Raw genomic sequence first — 12,382 nt, forward strand, 5'->3', positions numbered from 1 at the left:
TAGTCATCACCACCCACCACCAACTCTTAAGCTACTTTTTTACCAACAAGTAGTAGGATTGACTGTCACATTATAACAACCCCAAGACTGAAAGGGTGAGCATGTTTGGTATGATAGGGATTCAAACCCACGACCCTCAGATTACGAGTCAAGTGCCTAAACCACCTGGCTATGCCAGGCCCATATTTATATGAATAAAGTATTATAACCACAACTGGTATCACCATTATCAATCTAGTAAGCTGAACTGAATTAGTATTTCATTAATTATTGAAAACAAGAATTTTAGGATTCAATGATGATGTATAAATTAACTAACTTTATCGAAGATTAAAATGTGTATAAATTGCATTTTAACTACAAAGTGTTCATTGAAAATATGAGAATTTGTTGCAATGCAAATTTATACAAAGATAACTATAGCCTTTTCTTTCCTTAATATACACATAACCTGAGGAAAATGGGTGACATGTGAGCACAAGCATAAAAGAATGCTTAAACACAAACACTTACATAGTAAATTCTTCTACTCATTGTAGCCACATGGAAAATTTTATTCATTGGCAAAATTTATCTTTACATCTTTGAAAGCTTTTAATAATATGGTCAGAAATGTGTTGATACTTTGACTAGCCAAGTTTGCAATTAAAGAAACACACACACACTTTGCTTATTATACCTTTCTTTTGTGCTGGGTTAAAGACACAAAATTTAAATTGTTTAAGCACACTGTGAAACACAGAATACATTTTTTAACAAAATGGTGAATATTGGTGAAACTGTTGATTTTATAAATCTTTTATTTGGTGTTCTAAACAGAACCCTTAACTTTCATTTCCTCAGCATTAAGGATCTGTGTATCAGCCTTTGCTTCATACTAGATTGAAGTTCCAATTAGCTTGTAGAATTATGTATTCTATAGACTGCATCCAATGTTGCAATGGATGGGCTACCTTCCAGTGGCGTGATAATAGCTGAAAGTTGCTCACGAACTGGTAATCTAGCTGTACTTTTCAGAAGAGCAGAAGTAGTTGTAGTGTTTACAGGAACCATAGCGTGACTTGCTTTAAAAAAATAAATCTGCCAGGAAAGAAAAAAAAAACACAGAAAGGCTTAACATAGAATGTGCACAAATATTGGCTTTGAGATTTAATAACTGAATGACTTTTTTTTTTTATCATTAAGCATAAGATATATGACTGTATAATAAAAAAATTAAGAAAACTGTTTATATAATTAACCTAATATCCTAATATTACATATACAATTTATTTATAAAATTAAAGTTCCATTAATTATAAAAATTTTAAATTAGCGATACTTTTTAGAAAACTGTATTAAAATAATTACAAATATATAAATGTATACTGTATTACTTCAAATTTAAGATGCCCTTTAATTTAAGACACATCCCACTTTTAAAAAGGGATTTTCTGGAAAACAAAATTTTGATAATAATTAGAAAGGAGTAAATATGTTTTAAAAGTTTATTAACAAATCAAAAATGTTAATAATGTATTTAAAATTAAATATAATAGATAAATATATAAAATATATGGGACATTTAAAATTTTCTTCACAATAATGTTTCTTCCTGCTTTCTTTATTTAATCAGAATGCTAATCCGATGTTTCTTTTGACTCACTATTATACTCTGAAGTTGAAGCATCCTCATCGCTTCATTTACTACTGTTCCAAAGAATATCATTTTATGTTCCATCTTCCACATTGGATAAACAATATTTTTAAAACAATTTTCTAATAATATTGTCCAACACTTCTTTGCAACCTTTTGTAGTCCTCTCCACTATTATTGATCCTGATGCCCTTTTTATTTTGCCACTCAGTGTCAAAGCACAATTGTCTTTATTCAGCAAAGCATCATAATGCTTATGAATACAATCTTTGAATGACTTGTTAATGGACATATCAAGAAGTTATAACTGACTGGTCATACTACCAGGAATTATCACCAGATCACTGTTTTTGTTACTTAACCTACTCTTGATTTTATTGAAGAGATGGCCATGAAATGCATCCATTAAAAGAATACTCCATTGCTTTAACAATGCACCAGGTCAATGTTCCCATACACGTCCCAACCACTTTTCCATTAATTCTGATGTCATCCATGCATTTCGTGTGCACAAACTATAACATCTTTGCAAATATTTCTTTTGACAACGTTTTCTGTTTCATATGACATACAATGGTAATTTATTTCAATCTGCAGTTACACATAGCATGACACTAACTCTTTCAACTTTTCATAACCAGTGGTTTTGATTGTCACCTGTTTTTCTCCTTTGGCATTTACAGTGTAGTTGAGTGGTACGTTGAAAAAACCTTCTGTTCCATCTGGTTCACCAATTTGATTTTGGGAATATTGATTTCTTTGACATAGATCAGTAACGTAATGTTCATATCCTATAAGTTTTGTTTCAAAATCTGATGCCAATTTTTGACTAATTGTTGTCCTTTGGCATAATAATAAACCTTCTCTTTTCATAAATTTCTCACACCAGCCATGACTAGCCTTGAAAGAAATACCACTATTTCCTGTATATTCTTTTGTTTTTAACAATAAGACTTCTCTTGTTACAGGCAGTAAATTTCATAACTCTCTGAAATACATTAAAATGGCAACATCAATTTTAATATGCCTTCTTTTTCTTGAGCCAGAAAATGACTTTGTACTTTTCTTGAAAGAAAACAACTTAGTTTTCATACCACACAAACAACACACATTTGCCTCACTCACTGTATACTTTTTACCAGCTGCATGATTTCCAATCTGTTAGATGCACAAAATAACTTTTCTTTTAGATTCGGCATCATATGTAAAATGCTTTTCCATGGATAAAGAATACAATAAAAATAAAAAACTCAATAAAATAACATCTCAACAACAGGAAAGTCAAAGACTAAGAATAGTGATATCCAACTACACTGCTAGAGGTGCTGATATTAACAAATTTGACATTTTGTATGGACTTTTTTAGCTTTTCTAAGCTAAGTTCTTTTCAAAATATAATCCAATCTGTTTGTGAATGCAGGATTTTTTTCTAAAATCTTTGTTGTTCAAGGAAAATGATGTTTGAGACTTTCAAAGAGTGAAAAATACCTTGAATTTAAAACACACCCTAATTTTCAGTTTAGAAAAATGTGGTAGAAGGTGTGTCTTAAAATTAAAGTAATACAATATATGTACATATTTATCAAAACAGAATATAGTATTGTTTTCACTCCTAAAAAGTTTCAATGGTTTGTTGTTATGCTCCATCTCTCTCACTAAACATTAAATTAGGCCTTACAGTTTTCCTCAATAAAAATCATTTAACATCTAGTTTACAACAAAATTGATACATAACACTGTCCAAGGCAAAAAACAAAAACAAACAAACACCATCACCAATACAAAAATAATACTTAAAATGTTTAGAATTCCAATCTACTCACATCACACTGTTAAAAGTTCAAAAGTTATATGGAAACATATTCTGGTTAATGATTGACCTATCCCAACTTTGAATAATACTGACCATACTAAACATTTATTGGTGCTTGAGATTTGTGTTGGGTGTCATTTTCTGGGAACTGAATAGTTTGTAAAATACATATGGACAATAAACAAGCAATGCTTTAATTTAACAAAACGTTTTACTTTTGCAAGTAGAGTAAAACTAAAAAAATAAGTTATAATAAGGTATTTCTTAATTTCTTATAAAAAAAAGAAAAATAATCAAACTTAACATATCTCTTCCATTCCAGAGTAATCTGAAAAATATTTGGATGACATTACCAGTTTATAACTGTTACAATTAGTGTTTCTGCACCAAATGACACAAGCAAGGCAATAACACTTGAAGGAAGTCAGTTGATCCTCTTCCACATCAGTATTATTACTAATCTAGTACATGGGAAAGTCAGGCCTTGAGCCACATAATTTACTTAAATAGCATGGAAGATGTTAATGAAGGTTAGAAATACACTTCTGGGTTTCACAACTGCTCCCTGTTTACAAATACTTAAATGATCAGGTGCTATGAATTTCAGGATAATCCTCTCATTAAATATTTTCTGAGAAAGTAACAAACTGCTGGTCTTCTACAGGTAACCAAACTGATTATCTACAAACTCAGGTGAAATTTGTTCCTATTTTAATGCATTACTTTTTTTATTTCAGTTGGCGAGCAATTCCCTTATGGATAGTGTAACGTACACAATGATACTGAATTTGCATTCAAAGGCTGCATTTATTTGTAGTTGCTTATCAATTATCATTTCCCATAATCTAATCTCCACAGAACATTCACCAGCAACTGTTCACCCTACCCCCTAGTTGAGAAAAGGATGAATGATAAGTCACCAATCTCATGTTTTCTAAAGATTAAAGCAACAATAAGAAAACATCTGGGATGTTTGCTAAACTATTTTTGGAAGGAGATCAGAAATGTCTTCATCCAAAAACTAAAAGCAAACAGGATGGGAATAAAGAGAAAAATCACTGACGATGACAAATATGAAATTAAAGACTAAAATGGAGGATCTGTGAAATCCAAAGATATGAAAACCATGTACCCCACAAATGTTCTGGATAGAAGAGTTGTCCAGAACAAAAGAGAATCAATGAATGATTCATAAACATAAAAGGTACAAGTAGATGTAGCAGGTGTCAAATGAAAAGTATTATTATGGTGCTTGGGAATAAACAGCTCTTTCCTGTTGCCTTGTACATAGATGACAACTACCAATAAAAGTAAAAACCATAATCAACTTCTGTTGGTATGCTTCTCCTAAACAACATAGTAAAATACATGCACAGATAAAATGATGAAAGAAAGAAGCTAATTTGTTCAACATCAGCTAACATTTTATGGGAAGAACAGTATCTTTCAATGCAGAATGATGGATTGAAATATCAAAACAATGTTCATAATTAATTACGAGCCTCATGATAACAGAAACAGTATCAGTGAAATCCAAATTTAATGGAAAACTGGCAAGGCAAATATTTGATTATAGGAGAGAAAGAATAGCTAATAACTGTTCATGAAATGAAAGCTTCAACATAAGACAAATCACAGTGCACATGGAGAAAACTGATGGCTCAAAGTAAAAGATTATAAGGAAGACTTCAATAACTAGTCTGAGAGAGCAATTATGATTCAGTAGAGGAATATGAAGTTACTGATATTCTGGTAGTTTCTAAAAAGCATCAGCAACAGTCTAAGTACTAGGAGAAAGTGGAAAAAAATAACTGTTCAAATACTGAATCATCTACCATGACATGAGCACCTTCAGGTGTAACAGAAATGTCATCATCACCAACAATACTATCCAATATAGGGGTAAACTCAGAGAAAAGGCATGTCAAAAATGATGCTATCATTCATGGTTGTAATGATGGTACAACAATAAAAATGTGAGCTATTGTGACTTGAGTGTCATAAAAGCCACACATTTGTGGATTAGTCCCAGAAAAAGATGAATTAAAATTTGTCAGTAATGCATGTCCTACCTAAGACAACTTCTTCCTTCCAATCCATACAGAAACAAGACAGCTAAAGAACAACAGGTTTGATCTAAAACGCCTGTTACAATGTTGCTCACTCTAAATGGACTGTCAACTTGTGCAAAGTCAAGCCTTCAATACAGGACCTTAGTCCATATAGGGTATATACATGGTTGCAATGGTACCAGAGCAGAGACACTAAGCCATGGTGTCAGAGAGCTTGTTCCCACAAATACTGATGTGATCAGGTGTCCAGAAAAACCAGATAGAAACAGAAGACAAAGAAAAATGAGCCAGTATTATTGGGTATAGATGAGAACGGGTTGAGAACTAATGCTAATCAATTCCAGAGCCAGTAGAGAGCTAAGAGAGTCAGTGTAAATAATAAAGTTGGTATACTGCATAGCTTCTACAAGATCAAGAACAAGAGAAATGGCATACAAGTCAGTAGTGAACTGTAGAGGGGATCATGTGAGCAACCACTGAGTAACAAAAACATGGCAGATCCCACACAGTTACCTGATTTTGAACCATCTGTATAACCAGGAACATGAGGAATGAAAGATTAAGAATCAAGGTACAGGATCTTACAGTGATAATGACTGTGTAACAGAGTCATCTATGTGTGATTGTTTAGCTATAAGCTATTGTTTTATTTATTCATTTTTCAAGGATTGGTTTATCCATAATAAACAGAGGCAGATTCAGTGCCCACTGACCCCACTCACTATGGAGTCCCACAAGGGAATGTGCTACAATGCCAAATAAGGCCACTGTATAAGGCCAGGGTTTTGTGGGCACTATTCCCAAACACCAGTATTACACATAATGTCCACAACACCTGTTGAGAATGCTCTAAACTGGTACTCAGTTTACCCAAGCCCAACAGAGTCTGCTGACTTGAGGGGCTACCTCAAGGCCACTTATATATATATATATATACAGGTGTTCCTCAAGTTAGCATCTAAATAACTGTGAAAACAGTGACACCAGCAAACAGTTTGTCATTAACAGCACACACACACACATACTCACTGTTCAAAGTACAGTAAAGCCTCCAGTAATTGTAGAAGACTCAACATTCACACATACTCACACACACAGTTCAATGAATGTGCGACAGAGATGTTTCATTTGAAACAAAGATTACTGGGTTATTGGAATCACCTTTAATTATTGTCACAGCTACTTAAAAAATACTTACCAAAAATCCTACAGCAAGAAGTGTATGGAAAAACAAGATCAACAACAAAACCAGTGTGGCTACCTATTTAAAAAAAATGTGTTAATTTACATTAATAAGTTGCTTTTAATTAACTTCCAAGAGTAATGTACATTATAATAAGATCTTTATAAATCATTTAACTATTTTTGACATTTACTACATTCATCAACAAGATTTTTAGATAACATCACTAACAACAAGTAAAAAATAAGATTAGAAAAATAAATTACTGCAGTGTTGCATTGGCTTAACTCACCATCTTCAGGAAGATAGTGGCTGAAATAAGACAAATACAAATACACCAACAAGTATATGTGTCAAACAACACTATCAAATTCAAACAATTAAAATAAAAATCATACATAGGGAACTTCACAGTAATTTTTAATAAATGATCTTCAAGATTCAATAAGACAAATTTCTCAATGTTAACATTTTCTAACACTGAACATGTATTTCCAAAAGGTACTTACCCCCCTTTCACCTAAAGTTATCTCAATTTTGATTTACCTCTAAGCATTGCTAAAAATTTTTTAACAGTGCACCAATCTTTTATATCTTTTCATTTAAGCAACATGTACTGATCATGTGACTACCTTCCAACAGTCAACTATGCCACCTATACTGACACAGTTAGCTTCCTCTACCACTGCTGCACAATCCCACTTTTGAAAATTCGCAGATACAAGCCAGAAATAGTGTGGAATCATGGAAAGGAAGAATAGAAAGTGGAAGAAAAAAGTAAGTACCAACTGGAAATACATTTTCAGTGTTGGAAAATGTTAATTCCCAAAAGGTACTTACTACCTCTTCTCACCCAAAGCTGGAATTCTATTTTGAGAAGGTGGAAGGGCTAATGAAGATGGAAAAGTAGTGAAAAAAAAAAAAAGAACAACCACTCTGAAGAATTGGTGTGCCAAAATTATAAAAGGGGGTACAGCTGTGGAGTGTAGCACTAGTTCTAGAATATGTATAATTTTTGCCCAGTAACACAAAATGGCAGAACTCTATAGATAGATACCATAATCAGTGGGTCACCTCTAATACAAAATCAAGCAACACTGGGTAGTTGTTGTCTGGCTCTTGATAGGAAGAGGGTATCAATTGTCTTCACCTTAAGCTTAGAAACCAGAAGAAAAAAGAAGCTTCTATTTCAACAACCCAGGCAGAGTACATGTGTGCAGACTCAGTACACAACAACCCATGCCCCTCATGAATCTGACACAGGCAACATTAGGGAAGAAGGATTGTAGGCATGGTGGGTCAACTGCAGTCCAAAACCAGATGGTTTCAGGAATTTTTCATCTTGTCCATAGGAGGAGGGTCCCTAACCAGCCATGTTTGAGGACTTATGTTGGCTGTTCCTACACTGATCCAACATCCAGGCAAAGGTAGAATGGGAAAAGCCAATTGAAAGAGTGAACTGCATGCAGTGGATTTGTCCAGTTTGAAATCAAGGAGCACTGAAATTTTTTCCAGTGTGCTGAAGGAGTACAGCACTCACCACTCACCATCCATGCTGACAGAATACACCTGCCCTATTCTTGAGAGAAAGCAGAAGCAGTCACATTCAAGAAGACCCCATAGTCCATCCCTACAGCAACTAGGAACTGGTAAATGCAACAACTCCTGCACTCCCACTGGAAAAGTGGTAGGACAACATGGAATTAAAAAAAAAACAACAACCTTTTAAGACAGAAGAAAGGATGACCACACAGAAGATCTATTTGAAAAAGCAGATCAGTTTACTCAACTAGGGCTAAAGTCAAATGTGAATTTACACACAAAGAAGCATAGTCTAATTGGATGAGGTTTTGTAGCCATTCCTTGAAAATATAAGAAGAAATATCTTGGGGAGATGAGGAATTCCAAAGAATAAATAAATGAAAGCATGAACCTTAAAAAGGAGCAGAACAAGAAAAAAAAACAATGAATCATATGGATGGAACAGAGAAAACATTTTGGGACAGAATGAGAATATTTAGAAATGTAAGGAAAAAATACAGGAAGAAGGAATGGCATACACATCAAATCATCTACTGCCATAAGCAAAAAGTATAAAGTAAGACCTAAGCAAAAGATGGTACAAGAAACAAGAGACTAAAGAGTTAGTGACAGAAAAGGTAAGGGCATGGAGAGCAGTATTCAGGCCTAAATCAAGGACTACAACACATAGAAGACAAAGGTGGCAAACAAACAAAACATAAAAAAACATAATTTTACTTTATAAGATACATTAACAAATGTATAAAATAATTACTAGATGCACTTATTTAAATTCACAAATTTAAATTTGCATGATAAAATTCTGTTCTTTTCAGATTTTAATATTTTAACTATATAGTTGGTAGACCAGCATGAATAAAATCACACTGTTTCACATCAGACAAAGTACAAATAACTGACTCTTGTGTAGCAATACCTTTGTAGATACTTCCATTGAAAAACACCTTTACCCTTTGTTTACAAGGAAAAAAAAACACATTACACAGTGTTTGAAATCAAAAAATGAAGGCTGTGCTCTAAAGTATAGAAACAGTGAACTGCACCAGGAGAGTGTGATGCACTCACATTCATAGAGGGTTGTTGCATGCTCATTTGCAAGCTACAATGTTGCTATACTACGTACAAATATGTGATGGCAAGTGGGACCTCAAAATGAGCTACATGTACTTATGCAGGGTCTTCAAAAGTGTTCTGTTTCATTAGGGCCCAGCAAAGCTGCAAAATCTGATTCAATTGTGAATCAGGATTGAGAATTCCATTTGTTAGTTGGGACTCCAATTCAATATTTTCAAATTTACATAATTTCCAGCAAACTTTTATAATTTAGCTTTTAAATCAGTCTATATACTGGAGCCTATTTCCTTGTACAACACGTATGTACCATTCTTCTTCCATTCTTAAATTTTTCAATTTAAGAAAGATTAACTTTGTCTTTTGTTACAGAAAGATTTTCTTTTATACTTGTCACTAACTGTGTATAGAAGTACTCTACACAAACAAACCACTTTCTAACAATTTAAAATTCAATTCAGCCTATATACTTCATATATGAAAGTCAATTCTATTTGATTCTAATATTCTACAATGATTTGATTTAAAGAAAAGTAGGACTTGCAGAGATTAGTTTCAAGAGTAAACAAAACTAAAATGTAAAGAAACATTTTTATCTCTTCCTATGTTCATATGTCATGTTATATTGTAGCTTACAGACAGCATAACTGTTCTCATGATTCATGCCATGCACACATTTTACTGGCATCTCAACAATACAAATTGTACAGTTAAATGTTCCTTATGTGACATTTTTGTGTCTCCTTACTGATTGACTGACAGACAATGTACTACTGTAAATTGGTGCAAATATTTAAAACAGATGAGCCCCCAAGGCAGCCTTAGAACTCTTTTCAGGGAAATTACACTTGTAAACACATAATACTTATAACAGCTATTTCTTTACACTGACAAACTCAAGAAGATTTTTAATTAAAATATTATATACTTTGACATTAAAATACTCAATGGCCTTTTATAAAATTATACTTAACTGCCTCACTGTGAGATCTGTCTAATTACCTAACCTCATAACCACTTTGTACTGCTTATAGTTTCCAGACTACAACTTTTAATGCAATATGTTTATCTTTGCAAAATTTTACACATACTTTAGTAAACATTACATGTCATTTGTACATGCAAAAATTAGGTTTTTAATTATGTCTTTTTATAAATGATTTATCCATGAATATACTTTTTTTAATTCCAAGTGCAAAATGATTTCCACATTAATATGAAAAATACTTTTCTTCATCTCAAAAATCATTTGAATCTCTAAAATCTCTTAAATAAAAATCAAACATTTTCTTTTTCAGTAAAACTTGATATCCTCTCTGCTATTTTATCTACCCTAAGATTATACAAACTTGATCAATTTGACTGACCTCACAAGCACAAAAAAAAAGTTCAGAAATAAATCTATATTACCCATTTTTTTTCAATGACTTCAAATTTTAACATGAAGCTACAACTGTTTATCCTAAATAACAGCATACATCTATTTATACTTTTTATACTATTATCCTTTAAACCAGGGGTTCCCAACCTTTTTGCACTCGTGACATGAAAATGTAATTGATGAAATAAAATTAATGTTATCCCAAGCTACTTCTAACAAGGCTACGCGACTCCCTTGCCAAGGCTTCGCGACCCCCCTGTGGGGTTGCGACCCACCGGTTGGGAACCCCTGCTTTAAACTGTAGCTATTATTTCCACCATTATATGTTGCAAATCATTTGGCATATATGCAGCTCACATTACACTGTCAAATTACATTACAAATAAGTAACTTCTAAATGTACCACAGAAAAAAAAATTTATTCAATTAAATAATGCACCATAGAACAAAAATAATAACATCCTAAAAGCAGACAACATCCCATAACTATCACAATTTTTCTGGCTTTCTAGTAATGCAACAATCTAAGCTGGTTAATGTGTTTCTTGAGGGAATAAAGCTTGAAGTAAGAGCAAAATTAACAATTCTCTCAATAGAAAACAACATAATCCGTCATATGATAGATGATCACTTTGGTTTTATATTAGTTATAAATCATATAATATTAAATGTCAGAGAGAGCTACTGGCAAGTTTTCAAAGAGAGAATGTGATAAATGGGCATATCAAGACAGGATAGATTTTCTATTTTATTTCTCTGTCATTAAATAAAATTGAAAACTATGTAAATTATGGTTTACCTGAACATTGAAAAACATTATATTTAGTAATTTATATTAAATTTTATGCTTCTTTGAGGGATGGTAAATAAATTAGAGAAGAGGAGATGTCCATAAAGAAAATGTCACAATTCTCATACTAGGGGAATTCAAGATTTGTTTTATATTGTCTTAAAAAACTAAAATCCTAAATCCTATGTACTGTTAAAATATGGATTACTAGTTCTGTTTTTATGCTATATTTATTGGAACACCATGAAAAGAAAATAGTTTAATTAAATATTGAATGTAACTCACTAAAACCTTATGACATGCAGAAAAATATGGTCATGAACAAAGGGTTAAAGTAAAACAATGCACTTTTCAGTAAGAATTTTAATAACCATTTCATGTGCTTTTGAAACTAATATACTCAAGAAAAAAATAAATGAAATGACTCAATTATTTGCAACAGGAAGATGTTTTGTTACAATTTCATAAACAGTCTCATATTTAAAAAAAAACAAAACACATAATAATATGGATAAAACATTGATCTAATTACTACACATTATTTGGTTGCCAAATACATCTTTGTGAATGTTCAGTCAAACTTAAGGATAAAAATCTATGTATTATTAAAAACCAAAAACCAGTACTATACCTTTACAGTATCAGTTTTAACAGCTGGCCAGAATGTCAAAAGAAGTACAGATCCAGACAACACTGTTCCAACAATTACAAGAAGCCACTGTAACCATGCTACTTGAATTACCCACAATATCTACAAAATTACCAAAAGCATCATTACATTTAAACAGTTATTAGAAAGTGTTTTAGCTAAATTGATTATGCACCTATGTTTTATAATATAGAATAGTTGATATGAGTCAGTATTTCAAAAATATACAATATTTCAGAGTTAGA

The 12,382-nt window shown here is 32.3% G+C and overlaps 1 protein-coding gene across 2 annotated transcripts in view; it reads right to left on the reverse strand.

Annotated features, from left to right (window-relative positions):
- Positions 1 to 533: 533 nt before the first annotated feature.
- Positions 534 to 12,382, reverse strand: part of LOC143244777 (protein YIPF1) — a 52,387-nt gene continuing 40,538 nt past the window's right edge. For both annotated transcript variants that reach the window (XM_076490077.1, XM_076490078.1), the window contains 3 exons: positions 12,120 to 12,239; positions 6,720 to 6,782; positions 534 to 1,080 (listed from right to left, as the gene is read on the reverse strand). In XM_076490077.1, coding sequence (XP_076346192.1) covers positions 895 to 1,080; positions 6,720 to 6,782; positions 12,120 to 12,239 — 369 coding nt within the window. In that variant the 3' untranslated portion in view covers positions 534 to 894. The remainder of the gene's footprint in view (positions 1,081 to 6,719; positions 6,783 to 12,119; positions 12,240 to 12,382) is intronic.

The sequence above is a fragment of the Tachypleus tridentatus genome, chromosome 2 (assembly GCF_004210375.1).
Source record: "Tachypleus tridentatus isolate NWPU-2018 chromosome 2, ASM421037v1, whole genome shotgun sequence".
Taxonomy (NCBI): domain Eukaryota; kingdom Metazoa; phylum Arthropoda; class Merostomata; order Xiphosura; family Limulidae; genus Tachypleus; species Tachypleus tridentatus.